The 20,105-nt window shown below is 28.1% G+C and overlaps 3 protein-coding genes across 3 annotated transcripts in view; all 3 read left to right on the top strand.

Moving 5' to 3' along the window:
* The window catches only part of LOC142319869 (uncharacterized), a 535,079-nt gene that overhangs the window by 170,758 nt on the left and 344,216 nt on the right, over window positions 1-20,105 (top strand). The gene's annotated exons all lie outside the window — the stretch shown is intronic.
* LOC142318741 (uncharacterized) lies at window positions 16,311-17,291 on the top strand. Its single transcript, XM_075355149.1, has 2 exons — window positions 16,311-16,399; window positions 16,523-17,291. Exon 2 carries the CDS (start codon window positions 16,523-16,525, stop codon window positions 16,940-16,942), a length of 420 nt encoding a protein of 139 aa, XP_075211264.1. The 5' UTR covers window positions 16,311-16,399; the 3' UTR covers window positions 16,943-17,291.
* On the top strand, window positions 17,550-19,154 carry LOC142318740 (uncharacterized). The gene is made up of 2 exons (XM_075355148.1): window positions 17,550-18,678; window positions 18,765-19,154. The coding sequence occupies exons 1-2, from the start codon at window positions 18,216-18,218 to the stop codon at window positions 18,767-18,769; spliced, it is 468 nt and encodes a 155-aa protein (XP_075211263.1). The 5' UTR covers window positions 17,550-18,215; the 3' UTR covers window positions 18,770-19,154.

Raw genomic sequence — 20,105 nt, 5'->3', positions numbered from 1 at the left:
TCACTGTTCTTTCAAATATTAAATCATATTTGTTTCTATAAGGAAACATAAAATTCCAAAAAAATAAACATTCACGTAAAAATTGTTTTAAGTTTAATTTTTTTAAATTCTTGTCTCTTTGAATTCTTTTACTAAAGTTTATTCAAATTAACTTTGTATGATTTTTTGTAAATCATACAAAAAACTGGACAGATTTAGATGGACGAGATTAACTAAATGAGGAAAAGATGCTTTTGAAAGTTTAAAAACTTTTCGTGAAAATTGTTTACAATTTAATGGTATTTGTTTTTTAATTTTTATTACTTGAAAATATTTGTCAAATCTCATCTTCATTTTGTAAAATAAAAAAAAATCTTATCAAAAGGGTAGCGGGACCTTTTAATTTTGTAAATAGCAATGTTAGTAAATATTATTTTAGAATACGAAGGGTTTCCAGGTAAAACCGAAAGAGAAATATGATTAGAGATGGAGTGAAGAGAGAAAGCAAAAAATGAAAAAAAAATTAAGAAACATTGAAAAGAAAAAAAGTTAAGAGAAAAAATGAGTAAGATGTTTTTTTTGGTCCTTAGGTAACCTATTCAAGAAACAATGTTAGCAAATAATTGTCAGAAATTCTTGGAAAAAAGTTAAGATAAAACAAAAAACGAGAAAATATTTTTCTTTATGTTACGATCTTTCATTTGTAAAAAAACATAATGGATTTATCTAAAAAAGATCATTACAGATGAATTATAAAGTTATTTTATCTGAAAAAACTTTATATGGAATATGTCAGTCTGCAGAATACACCTTTGCAGTCATTATTAATACAAAATGACTACCAAACCATTTTTTCAGACATAATATTAAATTATAAATCCAGTTATGTAATGAAAGCAAATAACCTTACTTCCCAATAATAATTTTAATTCAATTTTCTATCACAGAAGTATAGTAAGAGAAAACAAACGATCTATAATTACAATTAAACGGCCGAAATTATGATTTTGTTTTCATATTTATCTATATTAATTAATTTATAATAAAATTCATAACGTTAATAATTATGCAAACCAATATTTATTTGTTTTTTATTCTTAAAAGTATTTTATGATAATTTAACAATTTTTAGAAGAAATTTTTCCAATGAGCAATTGTATAAATTCCTTATCATTTAATTCTACTAGCCCTAATCATGTGACCCTAACCTCCTGAAACACTAAACAAACCACTGTATAGTGGTAAATGTTTTCCACAATTGATCTACTGCATATTGAACCTCTTCATGCCTATCAACTCTAAAATTTACATTCATTGCCTCCCCTTATAATTGAAAAATATTTTATATAATTTTCAAATTGTGTTACATTCTGATACATAATGCAGTTCTCTGTAAACTTTAACTCTTTATAAAACTCCATATATTTATTAAACTCACTATAACGTTTGTTTTTTAAATTACTAGTTGATACTCGTATTTAAAATTAGAAAAAAACAAATTAAGATTTCTCAGTGGTTTCATTTTTTTCTAGTTAAATTTATTATTCTAGTTTTGTTAACAAATACAATCCTGTAAAAACAGTAGAAGATACATAAAAAGTGATGGTGGATATATATGGAAATAAACAAAGCCATTGAAAGCAAAAGACTTAATTTTATAAAAGATGCAACGATTACATAAAAGTAAAACGAATCTTAGAAAATATTTACAGATGCAATCTTAACTATTTATTGAGTACTTGCTATAAAAAGTTGCGTAATCGCCTAATTCCGAAAATCAAGGTAGTGAAAGTTAATTTTATTAATATTTGATATATTTAGAAAAGGTTTTCTAGATTTTAATAAATTAAATACCCTAATAAAAATTTTTTTTTTCTTAATTTCTTGAAGAAATTCACGAGCTAAGTTCAAAGTATATAATTAAGCTTAACGCAAACGAAAATGATCTGGCTATTAACTTTTTGGATAATAGTAAAGATGTGAGATGACTGAAGAGACTGCTTGTATTGAATCTAGATTCAATAGTCTAGATCTACCACGTGATGTGAATCAACACATCAATCTAGAATATCATTGAATATTATCCTTTTCTTACTAAAATTTGGCCTATACTACTTATAAGTTATTTAAATTTAATAATGTAAATTCCTTTGTTTTGTTATTTATGAATTAAGTTTTATGGTTTCGACTTTGCTTCTTTATGTGACTTGTGTTAATTTGTTATATGTCTTCTTTGTTTCTTATATATGACTTGTTACAATTTTTTTTTTACTCAATTGCTTTGCTCAGTTTTGTTAACCATTTAATTATATTGTTCTCTATTCCTATATTAAGCTATGTTACCATTTAAATTTTTTGTTCTTAACAGTTAACTGTCGAATTATGTGTACTTCGTTACGTTTAGTTATATTTTTATTCGTTATGCATTTTATTGTACTATACTTCACTAGATGCCTCCCTTTCACGTCATTATTACTCTGTACAAGTTACTTATTATTTTATTATTCAGGAAACTGTTTGTAAATAAAGCAGTACAACAAAAAAAAAAAAAATCATCGGCGAGAACAGTTTAATAATTTCATTTAGATCGTGATTTAGTCAGCGATTCAGAATTCTACTGTAAAAAAAAGATGACGCTCTAAATATGACACATTCCCTGTTTAAGCTTTACTGCTTTACCAATAATGAAGTTCCCTGGATAAATTTACATTTAAAATCATCATCAAATTTCAATAAAAATATTATTAAAAAAATCATTCAGATCGACCCAAATGTTATTGTTAAGCAGACATCGGTGCATAGGACAGTCCGATTAAAGATCGTATCATATGTATGATACGATATTTAAAATTAAATAATAAAAGTGAAAATTTTTTTTAAATATTCTTTAACGTAATTTTTATAGAAAAAAATTGTTTAGGTACTCGTATATGACGTGCAGAATTCATCTTAAAATACATAATGACCTTTTAGACAAAGACTATGACAAGTGACCTGATAAATTATTATTTGTTGAGGATTACTTTACAACCGTTTTAGTTAGTTCCACTCAAACTAGTCTCCCTTATTGTCTATTCTGTATGTATTAACTTTGTCACTCGTACCTCGCTTTCTATGAATTTCTATGATGCTAACAACATTAATACTCCAACAGACCAGAGATCTCTTTCTTTTGTACGGCAGTACCCACTCTCTAAGTCTTTCTTATAGCTTTTCTTTCAAAGATATCTTCTTTATTATACGGTATACTTTCCTTCTTTTATGTTATCTTACAAATATAAAGCTTCTTTCCTAGAAAAAATTTATCAAAGGTACTCATTTTATTCCGGATCTATTTATTTATAAGTTAACTAAACGAAAGAAAAATGTTATTCTTCTTATGTTTACTAAATGAGCTACTTTTAAACCATACATGAAACCACTTTCCACTGATGTCTTACATTCATTTGTAAAGATCACCATAAAATGTACAACCAATTTACACATCGAAAAATAGGATAATCTTCTTCTCCTTCCAGGCTTAAGCGATAACACCTGTTCCGGCCTCAAAAGGATAATTTCTATAAGTTACTAATAAGAAATTTCACTTTAATCTACAATTCACTATACTGACTATTAAACTCCATCACAATCTCTCCGCTGGTCTACCAACATCCCTTTTCCCCATTGATTTACATGTTTACACCTTCGGGAATCTTCCGTCTTTCATACACTCCACATGAAGCTTCCACTCTCACGCTCTTCCTGTCTTCCGATTTACCAGTTAAAAAAGTCACATGAAGTTCGTTTCAAATTTTTATGTTGGGGATCTTATTAAGTAGTGTGTAGCCTTTAAAATTGTAAGAGAGCATATTTCTGCTGCTTTTGCTCTGTTAAGGGTTTTCTTTAAGTAATTACCCATGTCTCCGCTCCATTCAACAAGGAAGGCACCTTCGTTTATTGTAGAACCTAATTTGTGTATTTGAGTTCTATTTTTCAAAGCATGCTTGATTGTACAGGCGTTTGGAAAGTCGCTGTGCAGTACGCTTTAGAATTATGTGATGCATTCTGTTCTTTTGGCGTTACGTTGATTCGGAATATTTTGGGCTTTGCTCAGTAACGAACCAAGAAAGATATCAGTTGAATTGTGATTGAACGAGCTTTGTTTCTTTTATCGGAATCAATAGTTGCAAGAAACGTAATGGTTTTTCAATAGAGGGAAACGTATTTTTATCAATGAATACGTCTGTCATGAAGATGACCAGTATACTGATTTAGTGAAGTATAAGTTCTCTGAAAAATTTCCAAATGCTCCTGTTCCTCACCCCTATGCAGTTCGAACTCTTATAGAACACTTTCGGGCAGCAAGGTCTGTTGAAGATGCTGATCGAAGTGGAAGACCACCTAAACTAAACGAACAAAAGCTGTTTGATATTTCGGTAACTAACTTCATCAAATTCAATGCATAAGTTAGCTCAGCATCAAGATATCGGACTTGCTACCGTACATAAAGCTGAAAGAAAAGGACTGAAACTTTTTCATTACAAAATAATGTGTTCAAAAACTGAAACCTACAGATCACGCCGAAAGACTAAATTTATTGTCAATGGTTTAAAAGTTTTATCGACCAAAATTCCATAGGTATCCTGGACATTACATTTTTTTGCAAATGAAACGTGGTTTCATATGAGAGGGTATATTAATTCACAAAAGATACGACTGTAGTCGAAAACTAACCCCCATTGAATTACACGAAGAGAAAATTAGAGTCTGGGTAGGTGTGAGTAAAACGCACATTGTATGTCCAATCTTTTTTCAAAATACAATTTTAACGAACTTCATTAGTCATTTAAAAGAAGTAGAAATCAATCACGGTTGGTTCCTACAAGACAGATCAATCACTTTTTTTACGAAATTTCTATGTTGAACGATTCATTTCGAGGGATTTGTGGCCTGAACGATCGCCTGACCTGCCTCCTTCAGATTACTTTCTATAGGGGACAGCAAAACAACCAGGGTATCGCAACAGACCACGCACGATTTACGAACTAAAAAACCGCAATAACGGCATACGTACGAGACATACCACTACATCACCTGCTTAAAATCTTTGAAACAATTGAAACGTGTGCCATGTTGTATTGATTTTGGAGGAGGTATTTTCAACACCTTTAACAAATTTTTCCAGTTATTGTATGTAATATCCAGTTCTATAAAATAATGAAGTAAAAATATAAAGTAATTAAGAAAATTTCGCCATTACACTTCCGTAATACTAGTGCACAGCAACTTTCCGACTCTGTATGTGTTGAAATCTATCAATCTCATGATCAAGAGTTTTACCCTTCCCGTAAGTAATGTTGACTCCCAAATATCTAAAGTGTAACACTATCTAGCACGATCGTGGTATAAATTGGAAATTTTCTGAAAAAGCCATTGTTTTAGTTTTAAGTGGTGAAATATTTAAATTATAGCGTCTTGCGATACTGCTCAGCTTATACATAGCCATTTGTAAATTGGTTTCGTACTCTGGATTAAAATTACATCAGCAAACATCATAATATTTAAAGAAATTCCTAACCCCAGATGTATTCCAGGGGTTACGTTTGGTTTCCAGTCTCTTAGAATTTCAAAGACTTCATATTCTGATTTTTCTTTATAAGGTAATATTAAATTAAAATAATCTGCTAAGGTATTAAGCAGAATACCTTAAAACATGCCTATGTTTTATTATAAAAATTATTCTGCTTATGCTTTATTCTGTAAATATAATTTATTTATTTTTTATTTCATTTTGTCCATTTATGAATCCCATTAAAAAATAATCTTATGTTTCCTGTTCGGCTTGTATTCTTTCATTCTTTAACATCGTCTCTCTTTTTTGAGGAAAGATTTTTTCCTCTCTTTCCTCTTGTTTTTTCCCTGAAAACTCTTGACATTTTTTATTTTGTTTCTAAAAGTATTTCGGTTCAACATTTTTTTCTTCTTAAATATTTAATTCCTTTAGATTTTTTTCTATTTACAAAAAAGTTATTCTTAGTTTTTAATTTAAAAAGAAAGTTAAAGTTTATTTTTTTAATTTGTTGTCCTCCATTGTTTTTAAGTGTAAAAGACTAATCTTTTTTTTTCTTTTTTAATGCTTTATTTACAGTCGCATCAACAATTACAGTCATTAGCGACTAAAGTAATACCATCATGTAATGTTACAAAAAACAACAAAAATCATAAATAATAAAGAAACTGGAACAATAAATAATAAATATAAACAAGTAACAGCAACAAATACAAACTAATATACATAAATCAGGCAAAAACCACTAAATTTTATTCTTCTAACCACTGTAGGCGAGGAACCGCAACAGACGTTTTATATTTTCTTTCCGGTTTTAGACTAATCATATTTTTCTTAAGAGTTTGTTAATTTTTCTCGAAGCTTTCTTGAAAAAGTTTCTTAATTTGATCTTAAAATGTATTAAGTTATTTTTATACTTAGATTCTAAAATCCTTTTTAAAATTTTTCTTTCTTTTTTATTTTTTCCATTCTCGATTCTTTGACTGTCATCATCGTTTCTGCAGCATATAAGTATTCTGGTTATATAGTCTAAATTATTCTTTAAAAGTAAAGCCTTTTTTGTTAGTTCACAGGTTAATCCCACTCATTTCCTTTCATTTCATAGATGGATCTTTTCAGGGCATTATATTGTATTATTTCTCTTAGAATTTTAGATGTTTTTACTATTTTAATTCTACTGTTGTTAGAAAATGTAAATAAGCAAAATTACTCATATAGTTCGACTAATTTATTATTATGTAAATAATTTATAATTATTTAGCGTTTTAATAACGCTACATACGACGTAAATCACTGAGTATACAATTGAATAACAATCGCAAGTATTCATATGAGTGTGAATCTAATGCATAAATGGATTTCCATAAATGCTATTCATTTACCCAACCAGACAGTAACATTTAGGATGTAATAATAAACACAGTCGGTGGGTAAGCAACAAAGCTTATAAGATCAACCCAGCAGGTATTAATTGGTATTTAAATAAACTATTGCGAGTGAACTTATTAAGTTTAATAAGTTCACTTGCAATAAATTTAAAAGTTAATTAAATTAATTTACTGAAAAGAAATATTACTACTCAGTCTTGCATTATTGAATGGTAATATTATTTTAACTTAATTTTACTTTACTCAAGCAGATTAATATAAACAAATAAAATTTAAAATTTAAAAAAGCCATGACGAAAAACCTTAAAAAACGTGAAATAATTAAATAACTGTATATTTACCTTATAATCCTCTGTGACATTGTGATATTGTTTTAAAAACAATAAAATTTAAGATTTTGATTAACCGTCGTGCGTGACTAAGATGACTAAACATTATCTACGTCTATTGTTCACGCACTACGATCAATCAAAATCGTATATTTTATTGTCTAAAAAACGATGTCACAGATGATTATAAGGTAAAAATATAGTTTTTTAATTATTTCACTTTTTTAAGGTGCTTTTCGTCGGGGTTTTTTAAATTTTAAATTTTATTTTTTATTTATTACTTTTTAAAGATTGTTAGGGTTGTGCCCAACAGTGGGACATTTATAGGCTGATGATAAAAACTTAATATAGTTGACCAGCGCAAATTGATTAATAATCCAATCAATAATGTTACCTTGGCTGTAGTTAGAAAGACTTTGAAACATTCAAAGGCCGTTTTGAAGAAACATACTGCAGCGCCGTCTGACGTCATTAAACTAATCTAAAAACCGAGATCTGAGGTGATTCCTAAGTAATGCAAAAAACTGCATGAAAATCAGCCCAGCCGTTTTAAAGAAACGCATCTACTGCAGCGACTCGTGGTAGACTATAACCGTAAAACTAATCTAAGAACCTCTTCTGAAGTGATATCTATGTAATGCAAAAAATCGCTTCGAAATCGGTTCAGTAGTTTTTTGAGAAAGTTGGTTACAAACACACACACACACAAAAACTCCTTCCCCAAACGCACATACCATCTCCTTTCCGTCGTGGATAAAAATGCTCTGCTCGGAAAATTTATTTCTTGTTAATAAGGCAAGTAATTTTTTTTTCTTTTTCTTTAATGAGAAGTTATACCTTCGGAAAATGTTAATAGTTAATGATTTAACTTGTAGTTTGTAATTACATTTTTTGGATTATGTCTTAAATCATTGTTGTTGTAAAACAATAAATAAATAAATATTCTTTGAGTACAATTTTTTTGTAATTTTTACCTGTTAATATCAGTATTCAATATATTTAACCAGCTTTTTGTCATTGGAATACTAATTTCCAAAATATAATCATTCTAACCGAAATTATTTGTTACTTTAACTTTCATTCAGCGTGTAACAGGTAGCGTAAATGTTTCGCACAGAAATACATTATATTTATTTTTTATTGTCTCGACGTCGTACAAGGAAGGAATCCGTATATTCAAATATTAGATGTAAAACAGATTTCTTTGTTTTAGTAGCAATTAAAAATTATCTTATTACTGTTTGAAATTAAAAATTTTCTAGTGTTTTTATTTTCATTAGATAATGGATAAGGCATAGTTAGAAAAAATTGAACGAAAAAATCGGATACTTAATGTACAGAAGAAAATTTTTAGGATAAAAATTTGCTAGCGGTTATAAAAAGGAATTATATTTTTAGTTTTTTCTTTTTATTTTCGTTAAAATATATTAAAACAGCTGAATTGCTGTACTTGTTCATTATATAACATCAAAAGATTTAAGCACTAAAAAAGAATTTCAAATGCTTTTAAAACTAAACGTAAAAAGTTTAGAAAATATGCATAATAAGTTATTCTTCGTAGTACTTAAAATCGCAGTTAAAATTGACAACTCACTTTATCAAACTAACAAAATTAATTAAACCTTTAATGGCCCGTTTTATTCTGTTTTGTCATCTTTGCTAGAATTTCTGTTTAAAATATTACACTAAACATATTAGAATACAAACGTTTTTATTAACTTTCCAGAAAAGTCAGCGGATAACCTACGTATTAATTTACAAACAGAAAATTAAACTTTCCTAAAATACAAAACGGAACTGTTTTTAACTAGTCTACGAGTACAAAATTAACTTTTTTAATAGCGTAAAATTTCAGTTTTTGAGCTTGTAAGTTAGTATAAACGAAGTTCTTTCTCCTTCTCGTTCAGTATTCTCTCTCTCTCACTCACTCTCTTTCTGTCACTCTCTCTCTCACTCCCTCACTCACTCTCGCTCAATCTCTCTCTCTCTTACATTCTGGAATGGATAATAATTTAAAGAGCTCCATTTATATGACTCATTTTAATTCATTCCAAAACACGGGAAAATTATTTTCTTTTTCCCTTTATTTTAATCATCAAAAGCTGTATTCACCAAATTTCATAGCTACATAATATCCCTACCTTATAAATAACAAAAATTTTGGCATGTAAATTGAAATTTTGCAAGCATAAAGAAATTTAAAATGCAGGTGTCAAATTATACGTCAGAATTTTAATTAAAATTTTAAAATTTCTGTAGGTTAATAAACAAAAATAATGATTTAGTTAAAAAAGAGAAAGAACCCATAAGTCAGTGATATATATTCTTTTAATTATTATTAAATTAAATTTCTTCAATTTATTTACATTAATTTAATAAATAATTTAAAAAAATATGATTATAATTAGAATTATTATTAAAAAATAATTTTTTCATTAATATATTTATAGTCGGGTTTCAAAAATGTGAGGATTATTTCACCTTTATTTCATGGAAACAGATGATTTGGCATTTGTAGAATTGAAATAGAACAAAGGTTTCACAGTCGACAGTTTTAAGGTTCAAATCTTAGTAAAGGCAGTTACTTTTATACGACATTGAATACTAGATCGTGAATACCGGTGTTCTTTGGTGGTTGGGTTTTAATTAACCACACATCTCAGGAATGGTCGACCTGAGACTGTACAAGACTACACTTCATTTACATTCATACATATCATCCTCATTTACATTCATACATATCATCCTCATTCATCCTCTGAAGCAATAGCTTATGGTGGTTTTACTTCAAAATCTTTAAGTTCTTCCAATAATAATTGAACTATTTATTCGTAAAACACTGGATATTATGATCAAATTGAATTTTTTGATCATATTACCAAGACAATAGCTAATAAATTTTAAAAATCTGAATACAGTTTGGTCTTTAAAACAAAATAATGAAACATTATGCAAAGAACATAAAAAAGTTGAATGTTCTTTGAATGTGCAGGTGATTCACGAAGAATATAACACATTTTCAGGAAATGTTCTACAGCTGAAAATAAAGAAGAACGTTCACATATATATATATAAGTTCGTAAACGGTTCGTTTACGAACTTTAAAATAACTTTGTTAATGGGAAATAAACAAATAAAAGTTTTAAACACAATTTGTAGACAGTTTGATTTTGAGTAAAATAATATGAATAAAGTTCAGAAATCTAACGAGATTTACTTCGAAAAGATAAACTAAATCCTTTTATTCTAAAAAAAAGGTGCAAAATTTACTTCCTATAGATCTTCCTGTACATTTATACTTTTTTAACTGGATTCGATTAATGTTGATAACATAGATTCTAAGAGATGTTTTAAAAAATATTATCGTAATTTTTTTTTCAATCCTGAACATTTTTGTTCACCCTGCTTACCTTCTATTTCCCAGTTATTTTTATATTCTGTAAAATTTATAAATTTTAACTTAATCTATAAACACGGCAGTAATTTATGCAAATAAAAATTACTCATATATTTTATAAAATTAGAATGTAAAATAAAAAAAATTAAAATTGAATAGTATTGAATAATACTATTGGTTTAGGAAGTAATGTCTAAACATTAACGAATTGTTTGTTGTTTTTGGTCTAACATTTCGTTCCTGCTACTGATACTGATGTATTTCTGAAGTAAGATATTAGTATACTTTCTGTATAATGTCAACAAACTTAACTTTTTATAGAGGTTCTGTCATTAGTCATCCAAAACTCTCATGAAAATAAAGTTTGACTTTTATATCGAGTTGATTTAATATTCCAGAATTAATATTCTCACTAATATTAACTGGATAATTCAAATCTTGGATATAATTATTTTTAAAGTTTCTTCTGCTTTCGTATTATTTATCCTTTACATTAAAAAAGAGGAATCCTTTTTAAAAATTGTCTTTGTTTCTTTTATATATTACAGTTTATTTGAATGGACATATATCAACTTAATAACTGTGAACAGTTTTGTTGTATTAAAAAAAAATATTAATTTAGTTATCAATCTATGTATAAATTATTTTACTTTTATTGATGTAATTTAATACAAGTAGCATTACATTAAATCCAGTAATAAATAATAAAATTAGCATATATAACATAATACCGTAGGATTTTATTAAAACTGCCTTGTTCATTTCGCTACCTCTCTTTCCTGTAAAATTAAGACCTTTCCTTTTCTGTTCTATAAACAGTAAAGTGTTGTACTGAAATAAATTTTTATTAGTTGTATTTTGTTTTGCTCCTTTGTCTTTCTATTACGACGGAAACGACCCCGATTCCATTAAAACAATGAATTGAACTTTATTTCTTAGTGGAGGATACCACTCCTTCTAAGTCCGTTGTTTGTTGTGTTATCCGCTTACTATTTCTATTTACTATTGAAGGTAAAACGAATTCTAAAACTATTATCATTATTACCGCTTCTAATACTAATATTGCTTCTATTGGGTGGTGCGTCAGCGTTCGTTTCAGGACTAACAAACAGAATGTTTCCCCCTTTCTTTCGATTTTCAGAGAGTTCATTAAATTGTAAGACGTGTACGATTTCCAATAAAAGTTAAAGTATCAGCACTTCCTTATTTGATATCACGTGTACAGCTGAATGCAAAGAAGGCTTTTAGATACGTATTCAAAGTAACAAGATGTAGGACAGATTTCGTAAACAATGAAAAATTGTTTTTACTTAAATTAACACGTGGATGGTGTGTGTGTTGTAGCCTTTACAAATGTGTTTGTAAATAACGTAAATTTATTGTATAAATATTAGAGAACAATACTTGTTATTAACTCGTAAAAATATTTTAAATTTTTGGCATCATACTTGAAAACTTTTATCCTGTGAACAGAGACAATTTATATGTAGTGTAGTCCATTTTTTTCGAAGAAAGGAGTATCTATGTATTAATTTACATAATCAATCCCCCTGTCTTTGGTATAACTATAACAAATCTGATATACGAACCACCAATTCAAATTTCTTTCTTTAAGGTTAATGATGAACATTGTATAGTCAATCCGTATGATGAGCAGAATGAAAGTGCCTCTTATTGAAATGAAAATCGTATTGTGGGGGGATGTCTTATTGATTATTTATATTATTAAGGTTAAGTATATATTATTAAGGTTGACTGGTGATATATTCATTCGATGCCTATATCTATATGGTTTTGTATTAATACAAATTTACATTTTAGGGTCTGAATATAAATCAAACCAAAACAGAACGGCGTTTGACAGAAGTCTCTTTTTAACAGACTACTAAAAGGAAAAGGTTCTCATTTCACCCGGATTTTTTACAGCCTACTACATATTTTACTGCCTTACTCCTTTACGCAGTGGACAAATTGATGGTTTAAAAAAATGTATAGAGGAAGTTCCTCGATGGTCCACGCGAATGTAACTTTTTCAGATTATAAAAGAGGAAAATGTTTTACATGAAAAATAATAGCATGATCTTGATCGACTGGAAGATATATCCATTGTTTTGTCGCCATCATTGCTTAGTATATTGAACTGGTTATGAAATACATCCTGATCTCTTTCTGTAATAGTCAAAGATATTTTCACGGGAAAAGTTAGGAATTTTAATTAACTTAATGTAAATAAATAATACATATTCTAACATTCCAGACACCAGTTATTTATCGAGATCCAGGTTCATGTTTTTACGCAAGATTTTTCGTACGGGCAGTGTATAGTTTTATTTAATTAGTTAAAAATGCTAAAAAAAAATTAAAATGGAGCAACAGAAGAGACCAAGTCATCTTAACTCGGCTAAGGATTGGGTACACCATGCTTACCCACACTCATCTATTTTTTTTTTTCATAGTAAGTGGGAAATTTCCCTGAACCAAACGCCCAGCAGCCCGTACATACTAAGTGTATGGGGTTCACTGTCTTTACGGTGGGACCCACTAAAAGCCAACTCCCTCACGCAGGATGGTGCTGGAATTGAAGTAAAAGTATAACATCAGCACCACCCGCGTCACAGGCATACTTCTCATTCACATCAATATTTACATAACACATTCAGACACTATTTACACTCAATATTTACAATTAATAATATATACAACTCAGAATTAATAATACATACAGCTCAGAATATATACACTATAGCTATGCCGGCCTCAGACAGCAGGAACGCGTCCTGCGGGAGACATTGGTGACGACAATGCCGAGGCACCTCCGCCACTCGCCCCCGAAGCATTCGGGGAACATCGCTCATCTATTTTGCTCTCCTCAGAAGTTCTATGTGGCTGGCAAGGTCAAATGGTCCGTGCAGCTTCTGCTCTTTGATGGCCAATCTTTGGAACCATCCGACAAAATTTAGACCTGGGTTCAGATATGAAATATCTACTAAACTGGAAAGAAAGTATAAAACGTCTGTTGCGGTTCTTCTCCTACAGTTGAATGAGGAATACAGTTTAGCGGTTTTTGTCTGATTTATGTAATTTAGTTTGTATTTGTTGTTGTTGCTTGTCTTTGTTTATTCTTTATTGTTTATGATTTTTGTTGTTTTATGTAACACTACATGATGTTGTTACTTTAGTCGCTAATCCCTGTAATTGTTGATACGACTGTAAATAAAAGTATTAAAAAAAATTATAATAAAATAAACCTAAATATTTATTTATTTGCATTTTTTTTTTAATTCTTTTTCTGAATTTCATTTTTTTCATAAACTCCAAATGAAAGGATAATAATTTGTAAATAGTTGATTAATATGGCGCCGAATTTTAAATGCCAATATTTAAATTACAGCTAACAAAATATTAATTTTTGTTTTAGTTTTTACAGAAGTTTTGTCGGTTTAATTTTTTTTTTATTTTTAATAATATTTTATGAACATTCTGTAAATCTATTTATTGTAATTTTTTTTTATTATAAATAAATATTAGAAATGTACTATATGGTCATGTACTATATGGAAATGTTATTGAAATTCGCTTGGAATTTATATTCTGAAAATAGAAAAAAATCCAAATCTTAGAATATTTTTGTATTACTTCATTGAACTCGACGCTAAGTTTTTCAGTACATACGTATTTAATTAACTCCAAATAAATTGTTTTATTCTATTCAAGTGATCATTAAAATAGTCTCTGTTTTATAAATAAGAAAGTAATAGTTTAATTTAGATTTGTTTTCAAATTACGAAACAAACTGCAAATGATGTGAAACGTAATGAAATTACTCGAATAAAAATTATGAAAAAAAAAGATTCTGCACGAAATAAAAGAGTTGATACTGTACTCTTTTAAAGTAAGAATATTGCATAATATATAATATAAATTATTCTCTCAATTATTGATTTGTAGAACTGTACATAAAATATAACTAAAACTCAGTAAAAAAGTATAAATGAGAAGATCAATTGGTTAGTTTTTGTGTAAATTAAATTATAATGAAAGTTACTGTATCTTAATTTTAATATTTAAATGGATATATAAAAAAGATAAATGTTCAGTTGTATATAATTAAAATGATCAAAAATGAGTTTGTGTTGTGTGTCAACAACCGAGATGTTTGTCAGTACACAATCTTCTTTATGATGGTTTTTGTGTCAGAGAATTTTTTTTTTATTATTTCCCGTGATCTTTTTCTTCAGCAATGGTTCCCAAGCTTTGATAAAATAGATAATTTTAGTTTGCGACAAGTAGATTTGGATAGTTTCCAAATGAAATCGGTAATACTAATAGAGTTTAGTTATGTTAATGTTGAATTAAATTAGTACATCAGTTTGAAAGCTTGGAATGAAAACGTGAGAGTACAAATTTAAATATAAATAATAATAAATTATTTCAACCAGATAAGGAACAGTTCAATTTGTTTTATATAAATTTCACTTAAATTTAAATTTACAATTTATTTCTTTTTTTTTTGTATTTACTTTCGACAAACTTCAGAAATAATTCAACAGATTTAAAAATCGGATTAAAAAATGTATCGAATTAAAATTAGAGACAGTAGTGTAAAAATGCCGGTTCTGGGACAAGCGTCATCAATGACGTCATCAAAAAAATCAATGACGTCATCACCCCCCCTCTGACGTCATCAAAAAAAAAAAAAAAAAAATTGACCTTTGACCCGAAAAAAAAAAAAAAAAAAAAAATTGACCTTTGACCCGAAAAAAAAAAAAAAAAAAAAAAAATTGACCTTTGACCCGAAAAAAAAAAAAAAAAAAAAAAATTGACCTTTGACCCGAAAAAAAAAAAAAAAAAAAAAAAAATTGACCTTTGACCCGAAAAAAAAAAAAAAAAAAAAATTTCAAAAAAAAAAAAAAAAAAAAAATGTGCTTACTTCGGCATAAAAAAATGTACACGTGCTTGCTGACTTTGCATTAACCTTGTTTACTAGTTTGAAAGTCAACCGATAATGCATTTGCGTCAATTGGTGATAGCATTGTTATTTTCAAAGTTATCTCAATGATAATGATAGCCGATACATATAAATACCCGCCAAAAATTTAACGGATTCATACTACGTTTTGCTGTTACTGTTACGTTTTGCTGCTACTATTATATTATCATCTTTATCATCTTTATTTAAAGAGGTAAGTGAAATAATATTTAAATGTAAAATTATTCGCTTAAATATAATTCTATTTCATATTTATTTAATAATTATTTTTCCAGCCAATATTTAAATGTAAAATAATTCTGTTCCAGTTTATGTATTTAAAATCAATTCTTGTACATCTAGTTCATAAAATTAAAATAAATAGTAATGCAACTGTTTTCTTTGCAGATTAAATAAAATTAATACTCTTGTTACTGTTACGTTTTGCTGCTACTATTATATTATCATCTTTATCATCTTTATTTAAAGAGGTAAGTGAAATAATATTTAAATGTAAAATTATTCGCTTAAATATAATTCTATTTCATATTTATTTAATAATTATTTTTCCAGCCAATATTTAAATGTAAAATAATTCTGTTCCAGTTTATGTATTTAAAATCAATTCTTGTACATCTAGTTCATAAAATTAAAATAAATAGTAATGCAACTGTTTTCTTTGCAGATTAATTAAAATTAAATAATTCAAAACATATTGGTGCTAAGATTGGAAAACTGGCGTTTTGTATTGGATTATATCAATATTTTCGTCACCTTTATAAAACAGTAAGTTTTTTCTTAGAAGTAATATATTATTACATATTTTTTTATTATTTTTCTTATAAGTTATATATTATTACATATTTTTCGTTATTTTTGTTAGAGTACAATGAAAATATTTCTTTGTAGATGTCCGAAGAAATGTTTCCAGTAAATGATGCGCAATTAGAACAGGTTGTTTACGATGTTTTACAAGAAGATGATGAATTAGAGGGAACTCCTAATCAGCGGCTGCAGTTATTAATACCGCGAAGGTTGGTGTATGGGGAAGTCGACGACCAACAACATCATCCTTTATTAGATGACGGCAACGATAACCTCATAGCAGAGGCTGCTGCTGATGTTGAAAATAATGAAAGTGAAGAAAGCACAGTAGTAACAACATCATTCATCCTCGAAAACCGTGTTAGATTTACAAAGGCAAATATTATTTTTTTATTTGATAAAAAGAAATATATTTTTAGTTTTACAGAGAAACTAATAGGTCTTTCTTTCAATTTCAGTTTCATAATGAACAAGAGGCTTATTTTGGACTTAGGCGTTGTCTAAATGCAAAAGAAGAAGGAGAATATAAAATGAAAATAAATATTGAAAATATACCGATGAAAGAGGTAATCAACTGTGGAGTAATGATTTGTTCAACAAAAAATTCTTTATTAATAAAAGGTGGAGGATTTATGCACAAAATAAAAAATGGTTCTGTTCTACATAAAATGTTAAATAAAGGTTTTGCAAAATCGCAAAGGAAACCTGATAAAAATAGTTTTCCTATTAGACTTAGTGAAACAATTGCTTTAAACGATCGAGAAGCAATAACATGCCAATTTTGTAAAATAAATGTAATTAAATTTATTACTATTCCATGTGCACATCCAATATGTTTTAGATGTAAGTTATTATATTTTAAAAAAGTACCTGTCGAATGTAATTTATGTAATACTTTAATTATAGCATTGAATAAATGTTTCTAAGCTTAATTTAAATTGATTTATTATATTTTCCTTTTTGCAGTCGAATGAATCAGCGATTATAGAAGAAGGAGAATATATTATTTATCCATTTTCCAATAATATATCTAATATATTATTATGTATTGTGAAACATGAAGAAAATGAATTTGACGAAACCCAGGAGGGGGATATTGAAATAAATTCTTTATCAGAAGATGAGATAAAAGAAAAATATATTTGTCAAATTTGCTTTAGTAATTTAATAAAAGTAACTTTTGTTTTGTGTGGTCATTCCGTCTGCAAATTATGTAATGATCGTCTCGAAAGTAAACCTATAGTCGATGAAAAAAAATGTCCTTTCTGTAGAAGCCCAATACAATTAGTAATTGAAACAAAAGGTGGAAAAATAGTTTAAATAAAAAATTGAAATGACTGAAGCTATTACATGCTAGTTTTGTTTTTAGTATTAAATAATTGTTTTTAATTCTTATGTTAGTTTAAGTAACACTTTAATTTTAGTATTTAATAAATGTCTTTAACGTTATAGTATATTATATTTCCTTTTTGCAACCAAATGAATCAGTTGTTGTAGAAGAAGTAATCAACAGTCATAGAAGAAGAATATAATTATTCATTCGTGAAAAAGGTATGTTAATAATTTATTGAAAGGAATTTTTTAATTTTTTGTTCCTAATATTTTCTGTTTCTAATATTTTTTTGTTTCTGTTTAAGATTGATGTCGCAGTTGCAAAAAGAGATTCTTAAGAGCTACTGTGAGAGGCTGAACATATTTAAAAAAGAACTAGAAGAAATTGAATTTGATATAAGACTATATGCTGTCAAAAGTGGAATCAGAAAAATAAATCTAGGAGATGTTTGTCCCGTTTGCGGCGCTCAGCAAAAGGATAAACACACTCCCATTCAGAATTATTAAAGAATGTGGATTAAATCGCTTCGATAATGATGGAATCGTTTCATGTAAGGAATGTAATTGGACTATAACCTCTGAAACTAATTTATTTCATTGCGGAATTGCACATAAAACATATGATGAAACTTGTAGTGTTGCTGAAGAATTATTCAATTGTTGTTTATTTTTTAAAGATAGCATAGTTTGTATTGACCTGATGATGAGTACTTTTAGTAATTGGCCAAGGCTTTTTCCAAAGGTTGAATTATTGTTGGAAGCAGGATTTTATTTCACCGGCGTGATGGATTCTGTGGCATGTATCGAATGTGGTCTTGAAATTTTTGAGTGGTTGGATAATGATAACCCGTTTAAGGAGCATCAAAAAGTTTCATATAATTGCAAAATGGTGAAAAATAAAATGAAAGGTGTGTTGTATTTTAGTAAACATTTTTATAAGTTTATCAGTAATATATAAGTATTTGTATAATTATTTTCTATTTGTTTGTTCTAGGTTAATTGCTGACGGAGTGTTGTGGAGAAATAATGGGTTCGTCTTCATCTGAAGAATATTTATCAATGATGGGAGAGAGTTCTTCCGACGAGACAGCTTGCGAATCTGAATCTGATATCACAAGCGATTCATGGATAATAGGATTTGTACCGGGAGGTCGAATAAAATCGATAAATCATTTAATAAATATTTTGAAGAAAACTTTCCCTTTATCAAGATTAGAAGTAATAAAGAAAGGAAAATATTTCGGTAATAAAACAGAAGTAGTAAAAATGAAAATACCGACAGTTATTGAATATGAATTTTTGCGAAACAAATTAATTGAGTGGGAATTTTATCTCGTTTATTATTTGTAAAATAATATGTTATCAAAACCAATGAATAAATAGATTTATAAATTGAAAAGAATTTTATTATTTTATCCTTATTTTTCACCTTAAATATATAAGTTAAAAACATCCAATTTAAATTTAGTTTATAATAAAATGATGAGTGTTAAACAAGGGATAGCAAGAGAGCTTCACAAGCAAGCTCGCAGAAATTTTTTGACAAGGTCTGTTGAACTTAAGGGTATAGACGATTTGTACCAAGCAGACTTAGTAGAGATGATACAATACTCAAGATTTAATAGGGGATATAAATATATTCTCACAATTATAAATTGTTTTTCAAAATTTGCTTTTGCTTTTCCATTGAAGAGTAAAAACGCAGATGAAGTTGTAATGGTCCTTAAACCCATATTTCATAAACATAAAATGAAGCATTTTCAAACCGATGATGGAAAAGAATGGTTTAATTCAAAATTGAGATCGTTATTACTAAAATTCAATATAAATCATTATTCAACTTTTTCCGATAAAAAGGCATCAATAGTGGAGCGGTTCAATAGAACTCTCAAGACTAATATGTGGCGTAAATTTACCGAACAGGGTGATTACCGATGGGTAAGTATATTGGATGAAATAATTGAAAAATATAACAATAGGGTGCATAGAACTACTGGTTTTAAACCTAAAGATGTTTCTTATAAAAACGAACGCGAAGTGTTGTTAAATATATTAAAGGTTGCAAAAAAACGTCATCAGCATACGACCACGATTAAATTTAATGTTGGTGATCAGGTAAGGATAAGTAAGTATAAAAAGATATTTGCGAAAGGATATCTTCCGAATTGGACTAATGAAGTTTTTACAATTTTCAAGATAAAACAAACACAACCTATAACGTACATTCTTAAAGATGGGAAAGGGGAAGTGTTAAAAGGAAGTTTCTATACGGAAGAACTTAGTAAAACCAAGTACGGCAACGTTTATTTGGTTGAAAAAGTATTAAAAAAACGCG

Source organism: Lycorma delicatula, chromosome 2 (assembly GCF_047948215.1).
Source record: "Lycorma delicatula isolate Av1 chromosome 2, ASM4794821v1, whole genome shotgun sequence".
NCBI lineage: Eukaryota > Metazoa > Arthropoda > Insecta > Hemiptera > Fulgoridae > Lycorma > Lycorma delicatula.
This window is presented reverse-complemented; position numbering and strand designations above follow the sequence as displayed.